We start from the raw sequence: 25,668 nt of genomic DNA, 5'->3' as shown, positions 1-25,668 counted from the left end.
CTTTAGACTAGTTGAGTATCTGGAGCATCAGCATATGTGGGTTCGATTGCAGGCCCAAAATGTCCAGAAACAAAAACCTTTCTTCTGAAACACGTCAGTATATTCTTGTTCTGAGAAATTAAGGCTATTCCGTGCGAGAAATTGCCAAGAAACTGAAGATCTCGTACTTCTCTCTTCACAGAACCAGCGCGAAATGGCTCTCACCAGAATCGAAAGAGGAGTGGGAGGCCCTGGTGCACAACTGAGCAATTGAGCTATTGTTTGTATTGTTTGTGACTTGCATTAAGTGGGTCAATGACGCTCCCTTATTTTCCTTCTTTCCCTTTTTGCAGCATAACTCTACCACTGAATCCCGAGATCCCCAAAAGCTTTGCTGCTCTGCCAGAGTTTTACATTGAAGATGTGGCCGAGTTCCTGCTTTTTGTTGTGCAGTAAGTTGACAGATCGATGGTCATAATTATTACATAGTGCAGAGCCAGACAAAGAAAAATACATTTCTACAAACTTGGGTGTTAAATTTGTATTTTATTTTATGTCATAAAAACTGGGCTGCTGTATCCTTAGTTTTGATTGGCTCCTAAAACAACTTCATTGGAGCTTTAGCCAATCCTGATCAACAGACTCTACAATGGGGACCACCAGAGTGGGATTGATCATGTTAATTTACCCTGTTTTACCTGAAGCAAATGTTTCAGTTTATCTTTTATACATTTATTGGAGTATTGTATAAATGGTAACTTCAAAGGGATGTGATATGAGTAGGGCCAGAAGGATTTCCTAACGATGTGACCCAACCAGAGAAACTCCTGGCCCTGACATGCAGCAGACATTATCTTTCCTTGTATTACTACATGCATGAGGGGGACCATCTTCCTCCCTGGACAGTGTCCTCTGTTTGACTTTTTCTCAGTCTCCCCTCATTTCCTCGCATCCTCTCTACACCTTTTCAAACCGCATTGGAGGAGAAGTTCAAAGGTCCCCCCCAGACCTTCTCCTCCAGTGCGTTATCAGGAGGTGGTGAGCAGAGAGGAAGCAAGAAATCAAGGAAAGATGAATTACATACATTTTAATTAACACCCCTCCCAAATTGCTGGTTACACAATATGAATTAACAAGGGTATATCTGTAGAACACTTTTAAATAAGAGGGTGTTTGAATGGGGGTCATATAGAAATGACCTTTTAAAAAAGGTAAAATAATGCATCTTCTGAGAAATGGATTTTGACTGAAAGTCAGCATCCATTTTCGATGCCCTGCCAGGTATTCCCCTCAGGTCCTGTATGAGCCCTGCGTCCAGAACATTGTCACCTTCCTGGTGGTGTTCATCTGCAGTCAGAACTACATCCGGAACCCCTACCTGATCGCCAAGCTGGTGGAGGTTCTGTTTGTCACCAACCCAGCTGTGCAGCCGCGCACCCAGCGCTTCTCTGAGATGATGGAGAACCACCAACTGTCCGTCAAACATTTGGTCCCAGCCCTCATGAAGTTCTACACTGGTGAGACCACTTGGTGTGGGGGGATTCAGTTTTGCGCTACATCCACTGTAGTTGGTTCCATCAACTACAGTGGATGTGTAGTACGGCTTGGCTCGACTCAGTTGTCTGAAAATGTTAAGTGGACTGATTCTCACAGGCAACTGACTGAGTGACTCCTCCCTCCCACAGACGTGGAGCACACCGGTGCCACAAGCGAGTTCTATGACAAGTTCACCATCCGCTACCACATCAGCACCATCTTCAAGAGCCTCTGGCAGAACATGGGCCACCATGGCACTTTCCTGGAAGAGTTCAAGTTAGTGGGCTAAAATCAAAGCTTAGTATTTATCCCATGACAATTACTTTTATGGTGACGGCCTGGTCTAAATAGGTGTCCGGTCATGGTTGTATGCTGCGTGTAAAATGTACTCGAAACTAGTTCAGACTCGTAGTGAATTTTCTGTGTGGCTTCCACAGGCCTCCCAGTCAATCAATACATCTGTTTGTTCCCCTGTAGCTCCGGGAAACAGTTTGTGCGTTACATCAACATGCTGATCAACGACACCACCTTCCTGCTGGACGAGAGCCTGGAGTCCCTGAAGCGCATCCATGAGGTCCAGGAGGAGATGAAGAACAAGGAGCAGTGGGATCAGCTTCCCAGGGTCAGTACGGAATTTCTGGGGAAAAAACAAATTTGTAGTGCCTTAAGACTGAAACACTGAGTGTTCCTCCATTTCTCCCTCAGGAGCAGCAGCAGAGCCGCCAGTCCCAGCTGACCCAGGATGAGCGGGTGTCACGCTCCTACCTGGCCTTGGCTACAGAGACGGTCGACATGTTCCACATCCTCACCAAGCAGGTTCAGAAGCCCTTCCTCCGGCCCGTGAGTACCACTCTGACCAGGGAAAAAATGCACATTTGAATCATGTTCTGTTTCCAGGCTACAAAGGCAGAGGGGCTCTAGAACACCCCATTTACTAATGTTGTTTTTGACAAAGATTAAAATGACTTTTACTGGCTGTCAACACAGCCACATACAGCCGCCGACAACAACAATAGAGCATTGAGAAGAAAAAACGATGTGCTGGTCTACTCGAATGGATGAAACATTAAGGCCTCTTTGAAAAGGGTATCCTGTGACTGGCGGGGAAACAAAGGGGATGATGTCCACCACTTAGTGAATGGAAAATGTATTATGTGGTTTACTTTTCACTATCAAGGCACTCTTGAAGAAAACGTAGAGAGAATGATTTAATTCAGTTTTTATTTCTTTCATCACATTCCCAGTGGGTCAGAAGTTTACATACACTCAATTAGTATTTGCTAGCATTGCCTTTAAATTGTTTAACTTGTGTCAAATGTTTCGGGTAGCCTTCCACAAGCTTCCCACAATTTTGGCCCATTCCTACTGACAGAGCTGGTGTAACTGAGTCAGGTTTGTAGGCCTTCTTGCTCACACATGCCTTTTCAGTTCTGCCCACATATTTTATATAGGATTGCGGTCAGGGCTTTGTGATGGCCACTCCAATACCTTGACTTGGTTGTCCTTAAGCCATTTTGCCACAACTTTGGAAGTATGCTTGGTGTCATTGTCCATTTGATATCCAGACTGATGTCTTGAGATGTTGCTTCAATATATCCACATAATTTTCCTTTCCTCATGATGCCATCTATTTTGTGAAGTGCACCAGACCCTCCTGCAGCAAGGCACACCCACGGTTGGGATGGTGTTCTTCGGCTTGCAAGCATCCCCTTTTTTCCTCCAAACACAACGATGGTCATTGTGGCCAAACAGTTCTATTTTTGTTTCATCAGACCAGAGGACATTTCTCCAAAAAGTACCATCTTTGTCCCCATGTGCAGTTGCAAACCGTAGTCTGGCTTTTTTTATGGTGGTTTTGGAGCTGTGGCTCCGCTATTGCTGAGCGGCCTTTCAGGTTATGTTGATATAGGACTCGTTTTACTGTGGATATAGATACTTTTGTACCTGTTTCCTCCAGCATCTTCACAAGGTCCTTTGCTGTTGTTCTGGGATTGATTTGCACTTTTCTCACCAAAGTACGTTCATCTATAGGAGACAGAACGCGTCTCCTTCCTGAGCGGTATGACGGCTGTGTGGTCCCATGGTGTTTATACTTGCATACTATTGTTTGTGCAGATGAACGTGGTACCTTCAGGCGTCTGGAAATTGCTCCCACAGATGAACCAGACTTGTGAAGGTCGACAATTTATTTTTCTGGAAATGTGATACAGTGAATTATAAGTGAAATAATCTGTCTGTAAACCATTGTTGGAAAATATTCTTGTGTCATGCACAAAGTAGATGTCCTAACCGACTTCCCAAAACTATAGTTTGTTCACAAGACATTTGTGGAGTGGTTGAAACACTGAGGTTGGAGTCATTAAAACTCTTTTATGTGAACTTCCGTGATGCGCGTTTGGAGTGATACTGGCTGCTGTATCCAGGGCTCAGCAACACAACAGAATACACCACAGCACCCAACTGAAGAAAGAAGAGACAACCTAGTTAGCCAGGATTTTTCACTTGGTACTGGCCCGGTGTGCCACTGGCAAATTTACCTTAATGTCAAGCCCTGTACGGTGTGAAGCCTACTTCAATAGTAACCTTAAACCATTCCTATTCTTCGACGTAGATACACAAATATTTTTCCTGGTGACTGAACGTCCTTCTTTGTGCGTTCCAGGAGTTGGGGCCTCGTCTGGCGGCCATGCTGAACTTTAACCTCCAGCAGCTATGCGGGCCCAAGTGCCGGGACCTGAAGGTGGAGAACCCAGAGAAGTACGGTTTTGAGCCCAAGAAGCTCCTAGACCAGCTTACTGACATTTACCTGCAACTTGACTGTGCCCGCTTCGCCAAGGCCATCGCCGACGACCAGGTAAACTGTAGTAGTCGCACACCTGGGTTTTCAAATAGAAAAGTCCCACAACTGCAAACCCCACCCATCTGGCAAACATTCTAAGTATTTGAACCCATGTCTGAGTAGAAGTCCCAATACATTAATTTCATCTAAACTAAACCCTAAGCCTTGCTAAATAAAGAGCTTTATACATTAAAATAACTGCAGGAAAGACCTTACTGCAGCCTGACTGTGTATATTGAGTGTACCGATAGCAATGAATCAGGAAGTAAAAACAGTTCTGACTCAAATGTCTATGGTTACACACCTACACTCCCCTCTGTTAGAGGAATTCTAAATTCCTATTCTAAATTCCTATATGTTTTATAGCCAAAATCAAATTCGCACTCTCTCTATTTCATTAATGAGTTGTAAATTCATTAATTATGCATGAAATAGATCGAGACCAGTCTTAAAAGTCAGGTAACAGCATTTATTACAAGAGAGTACTGAAGCAAAATACAAAGAACCTTACATTTTAAAGAGACAACATAAAATGACATCATCAGTTTCTCACACCCTCTCCTATCCACACAATAGCGCAGTGTTTTCAGGTCTGGAGATGTCTTCTACTCCCCTCATAAACCAAACATTCCAATCTGTCTAAAAGATATCTTCTCCTCCACTAATGGAATATCAAGGACCATTCTTATCTTTCAGAAAAGATATATCATCCCTCTCCCTTAAACTTCCCGCAAGGTACAGACAATTAATTCGTTTTACTTACATTTTCAGTAACAGCTTAACCAAGAACCCATACATTTCATACCATAACATAATAGTATTAGAATAAATTGTTCTAATTGAAATGTATACATTATTAATCATTTCAACTATAATTTCCTCCAACAATCCTCCCTTTGATTAAATATTATACATTCAAATCTACATCTAGTTTTATTAAACATAAAAAATAAAAATATTAACCTACTTATAACTAACCTTATTATCAAATCAAATCAAATTTTATTTGTCACATACACATGGTTAGCAGACGTTAATGCGAGTGTAGCGAAATGCTTGTGCTTCTAGTTCCGACAATGCAGTAATAACCAACAAGTAATCTAACTAACAATTCCAAAACTACTGTCTTATACACAGTGTAAGGGGATAAAGAATATGTACATAAGGATATATGAATGAGTGATGGTACAGAGCAGCATAGGCAAGATACAGTAGCTGATATCGAGTACAGTATATACATATGAGATGAGTATGTAAACAAAGTGGCATAGTTAGTGGCTAGTGATACATGTATTACATAAGGATGCAGTCGATGATATAGAGTACAGTATATACGTATGCATATGAGATGAATAATGTAGGGTATGTAAACATTATATAAGGTAGCATTGTTTAAAGTGGCTAGTGATATATTTACATCATTTCCCATCAATTCCCATTATTAAAGTGGCTGGAGTTGAGTCAGTGTCAGTGTCAGTGTGTTGGCAGCAGCCACTCAATGTTAGTGGTGGCTGTTTAACAGTCTGATGGCCTTGAGATAGAAGCTGTTTTTCAGTCTCTCGGTCCCAGCTTTGATGCACCTGTACTGACCTCGCCTTCTGGATGATAGCGGGGTGAACAGGCAGTGGCTCGGGTGGTTGTTGTCCTTGATGATCTTTATGGCCTTCCTGTAACATCGGGTGGTGTAGGTGTCCTGGAGGGCAGGTAGTTTGCCCCCGGTGATGCGTTGTGCAGACCTCACTACCCTCTGGAGAGCCTTACGGTTGAGGGCGGAGCAGTTGCCGTACCAAGCGGTGATACAGCCCGCCAGGATGCTCTCGATTGTGCATCTGTAGAAGTTTGTGAGTGCTTTTGGTGACAAGCCGAATTTCTTCAGCCTCCTGAGGTTGAAGAGGCGCTGCTGTGCCTTCTTCACAATGCTGTCTGTGTGAGTGGACCAATTCAGTTTGTCTGTGATGTGTATGCCGAGGAACTTAAAACTTGCTACCCTCTCCACTACTGGTCCATCGATGTGGATAGGGGGGTGTTCCCTCTGCTGTTTCCTGAAGTCCACAATCATCTCCTTAGTTTTGTTGACGTTGAGTGTGAGGTTATTTTCCTGACACCACACTCCGAGGGCCCTCACCTCCTCCCTGTAGGCCGTCTCGTCGTTGTTGGTAATCAAGCCTACCACTGTTGTGTTGTTGTGTCGTCCGCAAACTTGATGATTGAGTTGGAGGCGTGCGTGGCCACGCAGTCGTGGGTGAACAGGGAGTACAGGAGAGGGCTCAGAACGCACCCTTGTGGGGCCCCAGTGTTGAGGATCAGCGGGGAGGAGATGTTGTTGCCTACCCTCACCACCTGGCCACACTGGCCAGCTGGTCTGCGCATGCTCTGAGGGCGCGGCTGGGGATGCCGTCTGGGCCTGCAGCCTTGCGAGGGTTAACACGTTTAAATGTCTTACTCACCTCGGCTGCAGTGAAGGAGAGACCGCATGTTTTCGTTGCAGGCCGTGTCAGTGGCACTGTATTGTTCTCAAAGCGGGCAAAAAAGTTATTTAGTCTGCCTGGGAGCAAGACATCCTGGTCCGTGACTGGGCTGGATTTCTTCCTGTAGTCCGTGATTGACTGTAGACCCTGCCACATGCCTCTTGTGTCTGAGCCGTTGAATTGAGATTCTACTTTGTCTCTGTACTGGCGCTTAGCTTGTTTGATAGCCTTGTGGAGGGAATAGCTGCACTGTTTGTATTCAGTCATGTTACCAGACACCTTGCCCTGATTTAAAAGCAGTGGTTCGCGCTTTCAGTTTCACACGAATGCTGCCATCAATCCACGGTTTCTGGTTAGGGAATGTTTTATTCGTTGCTATGGGAACGACATCTTCAACGCACGTTCTAATGAACTCGCACACCGAATCAGCGTATTCGTTAATGTTGTTGTCTGACGCAATACGAAACATCTCCCAGTCCACGTGATGGAAGCAGTCTTGGAGTGTGGAGTCAGCTTGTTCAGACCAGGGTTGGACAGACCTCAGCGTGGGAGCCTCTTGTTTTAGTTTCTGTCTGTAGGCAGGGATCAGGGAGGCAGGGATTTAACAACATTTTTGATTGACAACCTCATCTCTATCCCACACACACAATTATCTGTAAGGTCCCTCAATCGAGCAGAGAATTTCAAACACCGATTCATCCACAAAGACCAGGGAGGTTTTCCAATGCCTCGTAAATAAGAGCACCTATTGGTAGATGGGTAAAATAATAAACTGATATTGAATATCCTTTTGAGCATGGTGAAGTTATTAATTGCACTTTGGATGGTGTATCCATACACCCACTCACTACAAAGATGCAATTTAATTTTTGTCCTGAATACAAAACCTTTTGTTTGGGGTAAATCCAATATACCACATTACTGAGTACCACTCTCCATATTTTCAAGCGTAGTGGTGGCTGCATCATGTTATGTGTATGCTTGTAATCGTTAAGGACTGGAAAGTTTTTCAGGATAAAAAAATTAACTTAATGGAGCTAAGCACAAGCAAAATCCTAGAGGAAAACCTGGTTCAGTCTGCTTTCCACAAGGAAGGACAATAGCCTAAACAAAAGGCCAAATCTACACTGGAGTTGCTTACCAAGAAGACAGTGAATGGTCCTGAGTGTCTGAGTTATAGTTTTGATCTACTTGAAAATCTATGTCAAGACCTGAACATGGTTGTCTAGCAATGATCAACAACCGATTTTGAAAAAGCTTGAATAATTTTTAAAAGAATTATGGGCAAATATTGCACAATCCAGGTGTGGAAAGCTCTTCGACTTACCTAGAAAGACTCTGCTGTTATCGCTGCCAAGGTGCTTTTACAAAGTATTGACTCAGGAGCGTGAATAAATTAGATATTTGTGTATTTCATTTTCAATATATTTGCAAAAATGTCTGAACATGTTTTCACTTTCATTAGGGGGTTATTGTGTGTAGATGGGTGAGAATATATTTAATACATTTAGAATTTGGGCATTCAGGCTGTAACACAACAAAATGTAGAAAAAGTCAAGGGTTTTGAATACTTTCTGAAGGCACTGTATATAGTCACGGGTCGTTGCACCTCAAAAAACAGGATTTCAACACCCACCATCTCAGATTTTTCTGAAATAGTTTCTGTAGTTAGAAACATAAGATTAACATTCATGAAACATTGTTTTGTTTAAATTGAATTTGATTTATAGGTTTCATAATATAATGTTCAATAATTATAGTACCTAACACCCGATTTGGACCATAATTCTTCCTAACAATGAGTAAGATATGAGGAATCCAGGAAAATTATCAAAGACCTCCCACAGATACCCCAACAAACAGTATACAGTAACAGTTCTGCCTGACACGTAGTATGGAGCTGAGGTTTGGAGTATTGCTTCTTCATCCTATGTAATGTATTCCCTCTGCACCTGGTGATGTTTCCCCCCCCCCGTTCAGAGAAATTTGCCATTGAACTTGCTTGCATTATTTACCATAAACGAATGTTAAGTATCAGGTTTTGCCTACTAAATGCCTCTGTTCCTGCTACTGCCACACCCTTTTATCCATTTTGCTGGTCTCTTGTGTTTAAAATGGATCACACCATTTTCTTTTAAACTTTGGATAGAAAACCAATTGCTTTTGTGTTCATGATGAAAATGCATTGTGTGGTCATCCTCAGTTTTTTGTATTTATTATGGATCCCCATTAACTGCTTCCAAGGCGGCAGCTATTCTTCCCAGGGTCCAGCAACATTAATGCAGTTTATTTTAATTTTAAAAACATTACAATACATTCACAACACATTAAGTGTGTGCCCTCAGGCCCCTACTCTACTACCACATATCTACAACACAAAAGCCATGTGTAAGTGTGTGTGTGTGTATGCGTGTGTCTGTGCTTTTGTTTGTGTTGCTTCACAGTCCCCGCTGTTCCATAAGGTGTATTTGTATCTGTTTTTTTGGACTCATCAAATAAAAAGCCATATCTCAGACTGGCCAATAAAAATAAATATTACGATGGACAAAAGAACACAGACACTGGACAGAGGAACTCTGCCTAGATGGCCAGTATCCCGGAGTTGCCTCTTCACTGTTGACGTTGAGACTGGTGTTTTGCGGTACTATTAATGAATCTGCCAGCTAAGGACTTGGGAGGCGTCTGTTTCTCAAACTAGACACTCTAATGTACTTGTCCTCTTGCTCAGTTGTGCACCGGGGCCTCCCACTCCTCTTTCTATTCTGGTTAGTGCCAGTTTGCACTGTTGTGTGAAGGGAGTAGTACAGAGTTGTACGAGAACTTCAGTTTCTTGACAATTTCTCGCATGGAATAGCCTTCATTTCTCAGATCAAGAATAGACTGACGCGTTTCAGAAGAAAGGTCTTTGTTTCTGGCCATTTTGAGCCTGTAATCGAACCCGCTGATGCTCCAGATACTCAACTAGTCTCAAGAAGGCCCATTTTATTGCTTCTTTAATGAGCACAACAGTTTTCAGTTGTGCTAACATAATTGAAAAAGGATTTTCTAATGTTCAATTAGCCTTTTAAAATTATAAACTTGGATTAGCTAACTCAACGTGCCTTTGGAACACAGATGTGATGTTTGCTGATAAGGGGCCTCTGTACACCTATGTAGATATTCCATAAAAAAAATCAGCCGTTTCCAGCTACAATAGTCATTTACAACATTAACATTGTTTACACTGTAATGTCTACACTGTATTTCTGACCAATTTGTGGTTATTTTAATGGACAGAAAATGAGCTTTTCTTTCAAAAACAAGGACATTTCTAAGTGACCCCAAACTTATGAACGGTAGTGTATTTCTGAACACATGGATAATGATGAGTGAGAAGTTAGAGGCACAAAGATCATACCCCCCAAAAAATGCTAACCTCTCCCCTGTTTTTGTTTTTTTTTACCTTTATTTTACTAGGCAAGTCAGTTAAGAACAAATTCTTATTTTCAATGACTGCCTAGGAACAGTGGGTTAACTGCCTGTTCAGGGGCAGAATGACAGATTTGTACCTTGTCAGCTCGGGGATTTGAACTTGCAACCTTTCGGTTACTAGTCCAACACTCTAACCACTAGGCTACCCTAGGTAATGGTGTTATTGCTGTTATTGGTAATGGTGAGTTCAGCATATTTTGTTGTAGCCTCTGAATGGCATCTTATCTACTCACTTACAGTGGGGCAAAAAAGTATTTAGTCAGCCACCAATTCTGCAAGTTCTCCCACTTAAAAAGATGAGAGAGGCCTGTAATTTTCATCATAGGTACACTTCAACTATGACAGACAAAATGAGGAGAAAAAAATCCAGAAAATCACATTGTAGGATTTTTAATGAATTTATTTGCAAGTTATGGTGGAAAATAAGTATTTGGTCAAGAACAAAAGTTTATCTCAATACTTTGTTATATACCCTTTGTTGGCAATGACAGAGGTCAAACGTTTTCTGTAAGTCTTCACAAGGTTTTCACACACTGTTGCTGGTATTTTGTAGTCACAAGCAAGGAGTATGGGACCAAATACTAAGCTTTTGACTAATACAGTAAGTGAATTTGTACCAAGTACTTCATCTGGGGAAGATACTGGATACATAGTGATTTAATTTCTAAACATTAAAATGGATATGTATGAAAATACCCTGAAATTAAAGGTGACATTCTGTATTGTTGCCTCGAATGAAACAATTGATCTCAAATCCAAAGAGCCGAATGTATAGAGTATAGAGCCGAATGTAAAAAATGTTGCTTCACTGTCCAAATACACTCCCCTCCATATGTATGTCATTATACCAGGTTTGGGTAAAGTAATTGATTATGAAATTCAAGGCACATAGTTGTTAGCCACAATACAAAGCCTGGGGAAGAAATAGCAGTACTAGTGACTGTGCTGTCAGTACAGACCATGCTGACATCTCAATGTAGTTATAATTTGGAAGAATGACACACTTACATCCTTAGGCGTCTCACGGAAAATTCCCCCGAAAGGCTGTTTGTTTGCTCCACTCCCCCCCTTTCACTAGGAACCAAACAGGCCAAAGCGTGGAGGGATCTACTGTTGCAGAACGTTTTGCTATGGTGTGTAGTAATAAATACTCCACAGGCTTACATGGTGTTCTTTCTCTCCCCTTTCCAGCGCTCATACAGCCGAGAGCTCTTTGAGGAAGTGATTTCCAAGATGAAGAAAGCCGGCATCAAGTCCACCATCACCATTGAAAAATTCAAGCTGCTATCGGAGAAGGTGGAGGAGATAGTCGCCAGGAACTCGCAGTCCGAAATGGACTACAGTGACGCACCTGACGAGTTTAAAGGCAAGTGTTCAAGTTTTCCAGCGTTCAAACTCGCACGTGTTTAAATTCACTTTCTAGTGTTCAAACTGGCAAGTTTTGGAACAAAACATATATATTTTATTTATTGTGTTACTAATTGCCCCTGACCGCAGCGTCATGTTCATTTGGCTGCAACGTCGCTGTAAGACTTAAATTACTAAGACTGGTCACAGTCCTCTATTCCACATTAGGCCTGCTACAGCACCGTGTCTGTTCTGTACCTTACATATCTGTCCGGAATGTTCTGAACGTCTATAGTCCAGGACTTCGGTCAAATGAGCTGACTTCAAGTCAGTTTGATTGGGACACAAGTAAAAGGAAGACCCTCTATCGTGGCAAAACTCAGGACATTTTGTGAGTAATGAGGGTCAGTCACACAGACAGCTTAGACTGGGCTATCCTATAACTACTGACTTAATATACTCTGGGAGGGGAATGCAGGCCTCATACTTACTTTGATTTCCAGATATGGGCTCCCGAGTGGCGCAGCGGTCTAAGGCACTGCAGCTCAGTGCAAGAGGTGTCACAGTCCCTGGTTCGTTTCCATGCCATATCACACCCGGCAGTGATTGGGAGTCCCATAGGGCGGCGCACAATTAGCCCAGCGTGGTCTGGGTTTGGCCGGGGGAGGCCACCATTGTAAATACAATAAAAATTCTTAACTGACTTGCCTAGTTAAATAAAAAATAAATAAAAATATGCCTCACTATCCGCAGTGCTCGAATGGAGTGTGCCGTTGTAATACAGTGAAAATCCACTCCGACTGAGGATATCCTGAAATTAGTATAAGAGTAATACGACCATAATATAATATTCAATCCGACTCCATTATCATATGAATGCTATAGGCCCATAAGCTTATTCGATGGGTCTAGCCAAGGTAGCGAGCCTTGCATCACTCGGAATACTATAAATTACAGAGCATTCGAGAAGTTTTCAGACCCCTCGTCTTTTTCCACATTTTGTTACATTACAGCCTTATTCTAAAATGGATGTAATTGTTTTTTTCCCCCTCATCAATCTACACACAAAACAGATTAATGACAAAGCAAAACAGATTTTTAGACATTATTGCAAATATACACTGCTCGAAAAAATAAAGGGAACACTAAAATAACACATCCTAGATCTGAATGAATGAAATATTCTTATTAAATACTTTTTACTTTACATAGTTGAATGTGCTGACAACAAAATCACACAACAATTATCAATGGAAATCAAATTTATCAACCCATGGAGGTCTGGATTTGGAGTCACACTCAAAATTAAAGTGGAAACCACACTACAGGCTAATCCAACTTTGATGTAATGTCCTTAAAACAAGTCAAGGTGAGGCTCAGTAGTGTGTGTGGCCTCCACGTGCCTGTATGACCTCCCTACAACGCCTGGGCATGCTCCTGATGAGGTGGCGGATGGTCTCCTGAGAGATCTTCTCCCAGACCTGGACTAAAGCATCCGCCAACTCCTGGACAGTCTGTGGTGCAACGTGGCGTTGGTGGATGGAGCGAGACATGATGTCCCAGATGTGCCCATTTGAATTCAGGTCTGGGGAATGGGCGGGCCAGTCCATAGCATATTGCAGGAACTGCTGACACACTCCAGCCACATGAGGTCTAGCATTGTCTTGCATTAGGAGGAACCCAGGACCAACCGCACCAGCATATGGTCTCACAAGGGGTCTGAGGATCTCATCTCGGTACCTAATGGCAGTCAGGCTACCTCTGGCGAGCACATGGAGGGCTGTGCGGCCCCCCAAAGAAAATCCACCCCACACCATGACTGACCCACCGCCAAACCGGTCATGCTGGAGGATGTTGCAGGCAGCAGAACGTTCTCCACGGCGTCTCCAGACTGTCACGTCTGTCACGTGCTCAGTGTGAACCTGCTTTCATCTGTGAAGAGCACAGGGCGCCAGTGGCGAATTTGCCAATCTTGGTGTTCTCTGGCAAATGCTAAACGTCCTGCACGGTGTTGGGCTGTAAGCACAACCCCCACCTGTGGATGTCGGGCCCTCATACCACCCTCACGGAGTCTGTTTTTGACCGTTTGAGCAGACACATGCACATTTGTGGCCTGCTGGAGGTCATTTTGCAGGGCTCTGGCAGTGCTCCTCCTGCTCCTCCTTGCACGAAGGCGGAGGTAGCGGTCCTGCTGCTGGGTTGTTGCCCTCCTATGGCCTCCTCCACGTCTCCTGGTGTACTGGCCTGTCTCCTGGTAGCGCCTCCATGCTCTGGACACTACGCTGACAGACACAGCAAACCTTCTTGCCACAGCTCGCATTGATGTGCCATCCTGGATGAGCTGCACTACCTGAGCCACTTGTGTGGGTTGTAGACTCCGTCTCATGCTACCACTAGACCAGTGGTTCTTAACCTTGTTGGAGGTACTGAACCCCACCAGTTTCATATGCGCATTCACCGAACCCTTCTTAACTGGAAAAATAAAAAATGATTTTTTTCAAATTCAAAACATAGGTATATATTTTACTGGTGCACAAAATGAACCGTGCATCAACATCACTGTGTTCAAAGAACAAAATCATCAAAACATGATTTTCACGCAAAAACAAAAACATAATAATGAATATTTACTGCAAATCAGTGTGACTTCTGCTGTTGCCTTTCAGAGACCAGTTCAGAAATGCACGGCTTCACCTTGGCAAGTGCCACTCTCATGTCATTTTCGCAACAAAGTCTGTTCCTTTTCTTTGTTTTAATGTCCAGCATCCTCGAAAAGGACTCTCTTGTAGGGAAGTATCCGTCGAGAGACTTTGCAAGCTCATCTAAGTGCGTGGCAATTGCTTGTTTCAGTTCCGCGGGTACAGAAATGTCTCCGATTCCAGATACATCTACGATCTTACTTACACAGTTGTCCAGCAGGGGAAAGTTTGAAGTTATCGTTCTCTGTTCGTCGTTTCCATAATGGTAGCTTTTTTTGAAAAGTCTTCAGGTTTTCCTCCGCTTCGATGATGTTGACACCACCGCCCTGCATCTTTTGAATGAGATGATTGAGAGCTGCGAAGATATCAGCCATGTACGCTAAAATGAGAATGAACTCAGAATTTTTGAAGCAAACTGCATGACAATGTTGGTGCTCTTGCAAAAACAGGGCTAATTCCACATGCACGAGCAGACACATGCACACGTCAAAAACACGATTCAGCACCAGTCCCCGGGATAACAACCGAACGTTAGAATGGTACAGAAGTACATCGAATTCAGAGCCCATTTCTTTACACAGCTCACTGAAGATGCGGTGCCTCAGAGCACTGGTTCGCACATAGTTCACGCATTCCACTACAATTTTTAATACTTCTGCCAGTTTTGGAGGCAAGGTTTTTGTTGCCAACGCATGCCTGTGCAGAATACAATGCATAACAATGATGTGTGGTGCATCGGCTTTCACTAGCGCACCAAAACCAGACTTTCTTCCTTCCCATCATGACTGGAGCTCCGTCTGAACAAACTGCAGAAACCATATCCCACGAAAGATTGTTGTCTTTGAAGAAGTCATCCACAAGTTTCTTCACATCGGCTGCCTTAGTTGTTGTTGTAAGAGGCTTACAAAATAAAAAATATTCCTTTATCACGTCGTCTTTCACACAGCGCACGAATACAGCAAGCCGGCTTAGATTGGAAACGTCTGTGGTCTCGTCGAGTTGAAGGCTGAATTTTGCCGGGCTTGAAATCAGATCTGCAACTACTTGAGCCAAGATGTCTTTGCTCATGTCCTCTCTTCTATCGCTAATGGTGTCATTTGAAAGAGGAATTTGGTACGGCAGTGATACAGGGTAGTGGGTAGTGAGGTCTGCACAACGCATCACCGGGGGCAAACTACCTGCCCTCCAGGACACCTACACCACCCGATGTCACAGGAAGGCCATAAAGATCATCAAGGACAACAACCACCCGAGCCACTGCCTGTTCACCCCGCTATCATCCAGAAGGCGAGGTCAGTACAGGTGCATCAAAGCTGGGACCGAGAGACTGAAAAACAGCTTCTATCTCAAGGCCATCAGACTGTTAAACAGCCACCACTAACATTGAGTGGCTGCTGCCAACACACTGACTCAACTCCAGCCACTTTAATAATGGGAATTGATGGGAAATGATATAAAATATATCACTAGCCACTTTAAACAATGCTACCTAATATAATGTTTACATTATTCATCTCATATGTATACGTATATACTGTACTCTATATCATCTACTGCATCTTTATGTAATACATGTATCACTAGCCACTTTAACTATGCCACTTTGTTTACATACTCATCTCATATGTATATACTGTACTCAATACCATCTACTGTATCTTGCCTATGCCGCTCTGTACCATCACTCATTCATATATCTTTATGTACATATTCTTTATCCCCTTACACTTGTGTCTATAAGGTAGTAGTTTTGGAATTGTTAGCTAGATTACTTGTTGGTTATTACTGCATTATCGGAACTAGAAGCACAAGCATTTCGCTACACTCGCATTTAACATCTGCTAACCATGTGTATGTGACAAATAAAATTTGATTTGATTTTATAGGGTTCAAGTCTGGGCTCTGGCTGGCCCACTCAAGGACATTCAGAGACTTGTCCACAAGCCCCTCCTGCGTTGTTTTGGCTCTGTGCTTAGGGTCGTTGTCTTGAAAACCTGCTCCAGAGCGCTCAGGACTTTGCTCCATTCATCTTTCCCTCAATCCTGACTAGTTTGTCAGTCCCAGCTGCTTAAAAACATCCCCACAGCATGATGCTGCCACCACCATGCTTCACCGTAGGGATCGTGCCAGGTTTCCTCCAGACATGACGCTTGGCATTCAGGCCAACGAGTTCATTCTTGGTTTCATCAGACCAGAGAATCTTGTTTCTCATGGTCTGAAAGTCCTTTAGGTGCCTTTTGGATAAACACCAAACGGGCTGAGGAGTGGATTCTTCATGGCCACTCTACCATAAAGGCCTAATTGGTAGAGTGATGCAGAGATGGTTGTCTTTCTGGAAGGTTCTCCCATCTCAACAGAGGAACTCTGGAGCTCTGTCAGTGACCATCGGGTTCTTGGTCACCTCCCTGACTGTGACGTAGAAGTCCGTCACTGGCCGCGGGCAGCATTTGGTTCTTTAACGCACACACATATTCATCACTCCTCCCTGCGCCATTATACCATAAGTTAACAATGTGGGTCGACACACAATTTAACTTCTGTCTTGGTGCATGCATTTCACACTTGTCAATGTTCATATTTGAGAGATACAATAATTATTATACTTATCAATGTTGTGGATGAGCGCATTGTTTGTTTGTTCTGTTCCTCTCTCTCCATCTCTGTAGCTTCTGGGTATGCTGGAAAAGGACCCGAGCTAAGGGAATTGGGTTGGCTTTATAGTGCCTGTCCCAAATGGCATATTGAAAGATATTGTCAGTAATGATGTAATGTTGTAAATGTTATGTTGTGATATTGTTTAAAACCGTGTTGCAATGTATATCCTTTAGTATGTTTAGTTCATGGAAAATGTAGGTTTGTATTGTTAATTGATTAATTCATTAGGGTTAATTGTTCTGAGGGGAGGGGCTAGCCCTACAAAAGGAGCCTCTCTCCAGTCTCTAAGGGGGATTTTTTGGATTGAGCTGTGGATGGGGCAGCATTGTTGTTAAGCTGTCCCATAAGGTAGACGTTGATGGCAGTACTGTTATTTTCTGTTCCGGAATCACTTGTAAATAAACACCTTTGCACAGAAGAACTTTTGCGGTTCCGCCATCTTTTTATTTTATAGAGGTTAGGTTATCCAGTTTAGCCATCTGGCCTACTCTACGTGACACTGACCGAATCATCAAATTTTATTTGTCACGTGCTGAATACAACAGGTGTAGAGCTTACAGTGAAATGCTTGCTTACATGCACTGTCAACTGTGAGACCATATGTAGACAGGTGTATGCCTTTCCAAATCATGTCCAATCAATTGTATTTACCACGGGTGGACTCCAAGTTGTAGAAACATGATCTACGGAAACCGAATGCACCTGAGCTCAATTTCGACTGTCATGGCACAGGGTCTGAATACTTATTTCTGTAAAAAAATATATATATATGCATTTTCAGAAATGTCTAACAACCTGTTTTTCCTTTGTCATTATGGGGTATGGTGTGTAGATTGATCCATTTTAAAATAATGCTGTACAATAGAGGCGGCAGGGCAGCCTAGTGGTTAGAGCGTTGGACAAGTAACCGGAAGGTTGCAAGTTCAAACCCCCGAGATTACAAGGTAAAAAATCTGTCGTTCTGCCCCTGAACAGGCAGATATTGTTCCTAGGCCGCCATTGAAAATAAGAATTTGTTCTTAACTGACTTAGTTAAGTTAAATAAAGGTGAAAAAATAAAATAAAAAAATAACAGAATGTGGAAAAGGGCAAGGGGTCTGAATACTGTCAGAATGCTCTGTATATATGCTATGTGTAATGTGAATAACCATTAGAATTTACCATTAGATCATATAATAATTCAAGGAATATTACTGTTCGTATCCATTTCAAAGTACTCCGATGTATTACCGGAATGCTACACCAGGAGTTTGGTTTACAGTGGCTCCTTGAGCAAAGTTTCCACCCGTCTTTTATTCTTCCGCCAAATCTCCCATCGTCTAATATCATTTAGCCTAAACAAAAGGGATAAAAACACACGCATTCTAAACCTCAATTATCTCAATTATAGGACAGCTGTGCCGCTCCCTCTTTGAACTGACCGCCGTCCAACGAACAGATTAAGACAGTAACGCTGTAAAAATACATTTAGGTTTTATTTGATTGTTTAAATAAATATATATCAAAATGTGCAACTGGTCATGAACTCCTGAAACAATCCACACACAACACCACAATTTAATTCACACACATTAACATTAATTTAGTCAGTTCAGGTTTTCATATGTCTTCATACCCCCGACGGTGTCCTTGCTCCCAGGGTTCTATGGGAAAAAAGCCATGGATAAGGTGTTTTGACTTTTGTGATTGCGAACATATGGTCAGCCATCCAGACAATGCCATAAATCGTGATTGAGTCCTATCATAACGTTGGTCTCTTTAAAGTGACGACTGATGTTTATCGAATAATGAACTATGTTTATAACTACGTGATTAAACTAATCAGGTAATCATTAACTCAGTAACCTGGGGCACCATGGGAAAGTTTATTTTACTGTGTTTCCGTTTCCCATATTAACTCAAAGATTATCAGAATATTGATTTTACAGCAGTCGCTAATTAATTTCCTCTACAGTCTCGTCACATAGTTTGTAAATCTGCACAAACCCGGCTCTCACTCATTCCGTACCACACCAATTGAGTTGATTATTTATTTACTAACAAGCTAACTGATAATATAAGATACGGCGTAGGTTATTGATTAGAACTTAGTACAATGAAACAGGTCCCTGGCGGGCCAACACAATATGACACGTGTTTCACAAAATGGGGATTTAAAAGAGAGAGAGTGCCCGAGAGAAATGCACACTTGGATACATTTGTAAACTTGGTTTAGCCCTAACACCTTGCCCCGAACTGCCACCTTACAGGTCAGAATATAATGTTGTTACTTGTCAAGGGTCTACGTTAGTTCCGCCTTCTCCCTCTGATGGCGGCACCTCTTTTGTTAACGGGTCTCTGCTTGTCCACACAATGTCAGTGTCCTTTCTCCTAGTTGTCTGTTTCCTTGCCCTCGTTCTGTAAGAGGGGTCTTCTGAGGACGGTCAGCCATATAGATGTAAGTCTGCTTGTCCACACAATGTCAGTGTCCTTTCTCCTAGTTGTCTGTTTCCTCGCCCTCGTTCTGTAAGAGGGGTCTTCTGAGGATGGTCAGCCATATAGATGGTTCCAGCGTGGGAATGAAAGCAGTGTAGACGCACAATTCCTTGGAGAGAATAACCGGGTGGTCCTGCTTGAATTCACCTTAGATACAGCTACTCAACCGTAGAATTGATTGAGGTTCCTCTGACTTCAAGCTCGTGTTGCGTTTTGGGGTTGTGACAACTTGTAGACCTTGACTGCAGCGCGTGGTCACCTAGTCTGCTCACATGTTTTATGCCCCCGGGTCACAAAAGGGCGTTTCCGTCTTTATGGTGTATCTAGTTACGAGGCAAACTATGGATTTTACTCAGATCCGGTTTTGACAACTAACTTCACATTTCATCTTTTCCAAAAACATATTTGATCTGGAGACTTTCCACACAATGCACAGTATGCAAACATCGGGTACCTATTATGAAAACTCTTCAAGTTACGTTTTTGTTATCGCCGTCATTCAACTTTTAATAACAAAAACGACATTCATTTTCATATTCCATCTATCGTTGTTACCAACATTTTGTCTGATGGAATATCCCGACATCCATTTATTGCATGTTACCGTCCTGAGGTAGGTTCTCCATAGGGCCCACTCACACATTCCGATCCTCCTTATTGAGAGGACAAAGGATTCGTCTGCTGCCTTACGATTTACAATGGTTGATAGCTGTCATAAACCCCCACCTCTGCAGCAGTGAGAGATGTCTCTGTAAGACTGTGCTCTTTGGTAACATGACCTGAACAGGCCAGTCATGACAGTCCTCACGTGTAACATAAAACATGTAACATATAAAACCCTCTACTACAGTAGAGCAACCTTTCAATATAGGACACATCTTTTAATTTAAAGATAATTGCCTTATCTTAATTAAGATTCCTTTTTGCATTTCTATAGTCTGCTTTATTTTTAAGCATAAACACTTGCATGCAAAAATAATTGCCGAGAGCGTAATAACAATATCTGAAGAGAGGAAAGTACAGTATGTTGATTTTACGCATTTAATTGAAGATTAATGTAATTTTCTCTTTGTTTTTGTCTGTGTACGTGTGTGTCCACAGACCCTCTGATGGACACATTAATGACTGACCCTGTGATACTGCCCTCTGGGAACATCATGGACCGAGCCATCATCCTCCGCCACCTTCTCAACTCCCCCACTGACCCCTTTAACAGACAGCCTCTCAACGAAAGCATGCTGGAGTCGCGTATGTACACACACAGCATGGTCTTGCTGGAGTCACGTATGTACACACACAGCATCGTCATGTTGGAGTCATGTATGTTCACACACACAGCATGGTCTTGCTGGAGTCACGTATGTTCACACACACAGCATGGTCATGCTGGAGTCACGTATGTACACACACAGCATCGTCATGTTGGAGTCATGTATGTTCACACACACAGCATGGTCTTGCTGGAGTCATGTATGTTCATACACACAGCATGGTCTTGCTGGAGTCACGTATGTACACACACAGCATGGTCTTGCTGGAGTCACGTATGTTCACACACAGCATGGTCTTGCTGGAGTCACGTATGTTCATACACACAGCATGGTCTTGCTGGAGTCACGTATGTACACACACAGCATGGTCTTGCTGGAGTCACGTATGTTCACACACACAGCATGGTCTTGCTGGAGTCACGTATGTTCACACACAGCATGGTCTTGCTGGAGTCACGTATGTTCACACACACAGCATGGTCTTGCTGGAGTCACGTATGTTCACACACACAGCATGGTCATGCTGGAGTCACGTATGTTCACACACACAGCATGGTCATGCTGGAGTCACGTATGTTCACACACACAGCATGGTCTTGCTGGAGTCACGTATGTTCACACACACAGCATGGTCATGCTGGAGTCACGTATGTTCACACACACAGCATGGTCTTGCTGGAGTCACGTATGTTCACACACACAGCATGGTCTTGCTGGAGTCACGTATGTTCACACACACAGCATGGTCATGCTGGAGTCACGTATGTACACACACACAGCATGGTCATGCTGGAGTCACGTATGTACACACACACAGCATGGTCATGCTGGAGTCACGTATGTTCACACACACAGCATGGTCATGCTGGAGTCACGTATGTACACACACAGCATGGTCATGCTGGAGTCACGTATGTTCACACACACAGCATGGTCTTGCTGGAGTCACGTATGTTCACACACACAGCATGGTCATGCTGGAGTCACGTATGTTCACACACACAGCATGGTCTTGCTGGAGTCACGTATGTTCACACACACAGCATGGTCATGCTGGAGTCACGTATGTTCACACACACAGCATGGTCTTGCTGGAGTCACGTATGTTCACACACACAGCATGGTCTTGCTGGAGTCACGTATGTTCACACACACAGCATGGTCTTGCTGGAGTCACGTATGTTCACACACACAGCATGGTCTTGCTGGAGTCACGTATGTTCACACACACAGCATGGTCTTGCTGGAGTCACGTATGTTCACACACAGCATGGTCTTGCAGTCACAGTTCACACACACAGCATGGTCTTGCTGGAGTCACGTATGTTCACACACAGCATGGTCTTGCTGGAGTCACGTATGTTCACACACAGCATGGTCTTGCTGGAGCATGTTCACACACACAGCATGGTCATGCTGGAGTCACGTATGTTCACACACACAGCATGGTCATGCTGGAGTCACGTATGTTCACACACACAGCATGGTCATGCTGGAGTCATGTATGTTCACACACACAGCATGGTCATGCTGGAGTCATGTATGTACACACACACAGCATGGTCATGCTGGAGTCACGTATGTTCACACACAGCATGGTCTTGCTGGAGTCACGTATGTTCACACACACAGCATGGTCTTCCAGTCAAGAGTTGGTCACATAAGAATGAAAGAAGAGGACCAGCTCTCTAACTGCAATTGAAGTCTTGTTTATTTTCCATTTTCTTTTAGGCAATATGTCCTACTAGCACACCTTATTAACGGTTAAGGTCCTCAGGGGTTTGTGGTCACGTTTTGCTGTGTCATTGTCTTTATTCACAGTCCCTGAACTGAAGGAGAGGATCCAGGCATGGATGAGAGAGAAGCAAGGCCAGGGACGTTTTCTCTAGTGACACCCCCAACCCCCAACTCCGGGGGTAAAGGATGTTATCACCACGACTGAATTCAATGCCATCAACAAAAAATAGAAAAAAAGAAACCTGTGATTTTTCTCCCTTTATCCTTATTTTCTCAGATCGTCATCTAAAGGCCATTGGCTCTAAAAATGAAACATAATAAAATTATGACTTTAAAAAAAGAAAATCTCATGACTTCGTGTGTGTATATATCTACATATGCATATATTTAAGAGTGAATGCATATACCGCTGCAAGGATAAGCAGTTGTCACAGCCTACAGGTTTTAGCAGCAAAATGACATCGCCTTATTCATAATTTTTGTAAGTTTTGTAAGCCTTTATGTGTACTTTGTTAGGGAGGGTGATACATTTAGGATATGGGAATGGAGGTCCATTTTGGTTAAGTAGTAGAACTTTCACTGGACAAAAATATAAACACAACAGTTCTGTTCTGTTATTCTTCAATAACACAAACTCCAAAGCAAATCAGGGAGAGGAAAATAGGTTTATTCAGAGAGGACAAATCAAAATGTTATGCTGGGAGTCAGCTATTCAGTCTCCTCTGTCCTCAGCTTTTTACTTAAGTGAAATAATCTGTCTGTAAACAATTATTGGAAGAATTGTAGGCGCTCTCATCTTGTAGGTACTCAGCTTGTAGGTACTCTCAGCTTGTAGGTACTCTCAGCTTGTAGGCACTCTCAGCTTGTTGATACTCTCAGCTTGTAGGTACTTGTAGGTACTCTCAGCTTGTAGGTACTCTCAGCTTGTAGGTACTCTCAGCTTGTAGGTACTCTCAGCTTGTAGGTACTCAGCTTGTAGGCACTCTCAGCTTGTAGGTACTTGAAGGTACTCAGCTTGTAGGCACTCTCAGCTTGTAGGTACTCAGCTTGTAGGTACTCTCAGCTTGTAGGCACTCTCAGCTTGTAGGCACTCAGCTTGTAGGCACTCTCAGCTTGTAGGCACTCTCAGCTTGTAGGCACTCTCAGCTTGTAGGTACTCTCAGCTTGTAGGTACTCTCAGCTTGTAGGCACTCTCAGCTTGTAGGTACTCTCAGCTTGTAGGTACTCTCAGCTTGTAGATACTCTCAGCTTGTAGGTACTTGAAGGTACTCAGCTTGTAGGCACTCTCAGCTTGTAGGTACTCAGCTTGTAGATACTCTCAGCTTGTAGGTACTTGAAGGTACTCAGCTTGTAGGCACTCTCAGCTTGTAGGTACTCTCAGCTTGTAGGTACTCAGCTTGTAGGCACTCAGCTTGTAGGTACTCTCAGCTTGTAGGTACTCTCAGCTTGTAGAGGTACTCTCAGCTTGAGGTACTCTCAGCTTGTAGGCACTTTCAGCTTGTAGGCACTCTCAGCTTGTAGGCACTCTCAGCTTGTAGGCACTCTCAGCTTGTAGGTACTCTCAGCTTGTAGGTACTCAGTTTGTAGGTACTCAGCTTGTAGGTACTCTCAGCTTGTAGGTACTCTCAGCTTGTAGGTACTCTCAGCTTGTAGGTACTCTCAGTTTGTAGGCACTCTCAGCTTGTAGGCACTCTCAGCTTGTAGGTACTCTCAGCTTGTAGGTACTCTCAGCTTGTAGGTACTCAAATTTTTACCCCAAATAGTACCAATAATCGCCTTATACCAATTAACATCTCTCCATATACCCATCATGTCACTCTGGTTAAAAGGAATACTCGTTAATGGAATACCTGCCCTTGATGTGAATGGAGCAGACGTACAGCAGATGTCCCTCATCCTGCTGATGCATCTCCGTGTTGGAAATGGAAACACCACACACATCCTGTATTATGAGGAATCTCACAGGGAAAATCATTTCTAACATCTTTCACTTGTCTGCAAGACAATAATATTAAATTGTCCTATTGTCAAGGTAATCATTCACAAAATCCAATAAAAGTAACCAGCTCTTCCACACTGGTATCAGTCCCATGGATAACTATTAGACATGACCAGCTCTTCCACACTGGTATCAGTCCCACATAGATAACTATTAGACATGACCTTCTCTTCCACACTGGTATCAGTCCCACATAGATAACTATTAGACATGACCAGCTCTTCCACACTGGTATCAGTCCCACATAGATAACTATTAGACATGACCAGCTCTTCCACACTGGTATCAGTCCCACATAGATAACTATTAGACATGACCAGCTCTTCCACACTGGTATCAGTCCCACATAGATAACTATTAGACATGACCAGCTCTTCCACACTGGTATCAGTACCGTAGATAACTATTAGACATGACCAGCTCTTCACACTGGTATCAGTCCCATAGATAACTATTAGACATGACCAGCTCTTCCACACTGGTATCAGTCCCATAGATAACTATTAGACATGACCAGCTCTTCCACACTGGTATCAGTCCCACATAGATAACTATTAGACATGTCCAGCTCTTCACACTGGTATCAGTCCCACATAGATAACTATTAGACATGACCAGCTCTTCCACACTGGTATCAGTCCCACATAGATAACTATTAGACATGACCAGCTCTTCCACACAAATATAATTACCACATAGATAACTATTAGACATGACCAGCTCTTCCACACTGGTATCAGTCCCACATAGATAACTATTAGACATGACCAGCTCTTCCACACTGGTATCAGTCCCACATAGATAACTATTAGACATGACTAGCTCTTCCACACTGGGATCAGTCCCATAGATAACTATTAGACATGACCAGCTCTTCCACACTGATATCAGTCCCATAGATAACTATTAGGCATGACCAGCTCTTCCACATTGGATCAGTCCCACATAGATAACTATTAGACATGACCAGCTCTTCCACACTGGTATCAGTCCCACATAGATAACTATTAGACATGACCAGCTATTCCACACTGGTATCAGTCATATAGATGACTATTAGACATGACCAGCTCTTCCACACTGGTATCAGTCCCACATAGATAACTATTAGACATGACCAGCTCTTCCACACTGGTATCAGTCCCATAGATAACTATTAGACATGACCAGCTCTTCCACACTGGTATCAGTC

At 43.1% G+C, this 25,668-nt stretch overlaps 1 protein-coding gene across 7 annotated transcripts in view; it reads left to right on the top strand.

The window, feature by feature from the left end:
* LOC112221572 (ubiquitin conjugation factor E4 B) overlaps positions 1-22,809 on the top strand; it is a 91,029-nt gene extending 68,220 nt beyond the window's left edge. For 6 of the 7 annotated variants that reach the window (XM_024383702.2, XM_024383699.2, XM_024383705.2 and 3 more), the window contains 9 exons: positions 333-431; positions 1,261-1,496; positions 1,665-1,791; positions 1,993-2,137; positions 2,221-2,355; positions 4,178-4,369; positions 11,485-11,659; positions 20,571-20,717; positions 22,562-22,809. In XM_024383702.2, the coding sequence (XP_024239470.1) occupies positions 333-431; positions 1,261-1,496; positions 1,665-1,791; positions 1,993-2,137; positions 2,221-2,355; positions 4,178-4,369; positions 11,485-11,659; positions 20,571-20,717; positions 22,562-22,629 (1,324 nt within the window). In that variant the 3' untranslated portion in view covers positions 22,630-22,809. The remainder of the gene's footprint in view (positions 1-332; positions 432-1,260; positions 1,497-1,664; positions 1,792-1,992; positions 2,138-2,220; positions 2,356-4,177; positions 4,370-11,484; positions 11,660-20,570; positions 20,718-22,561) is intronic. The other variant, XM_042303571.1, reaches the window with a different exon arrangement.
* The last annotated feature ends 2,859 nt before the right edge of the window (positions 22,810-25,668 follow it).

This window comes from Oncorhynchus tshawytscha, linkage group LG22 (assembly GCF_018296145.1).
Source record: "Oncorhynchus tshawytscha isolate Ot180627B linkage group LG22, Otsh_v2.0, whole genome shotgun sequence".
In the NCBI taxonomy this organism is placed as follows: Eukaryota; Metazoa; Chordata; class Actinopteri; order Salmoniformes; family Salmonidae; genus Oncorhynchus; species Oncorhynchus tshawytscha.
Note: the sequence above shows the minus strand (reverse complement) of the source record. Positions and strands in the feature narration are given on the sequence as shown.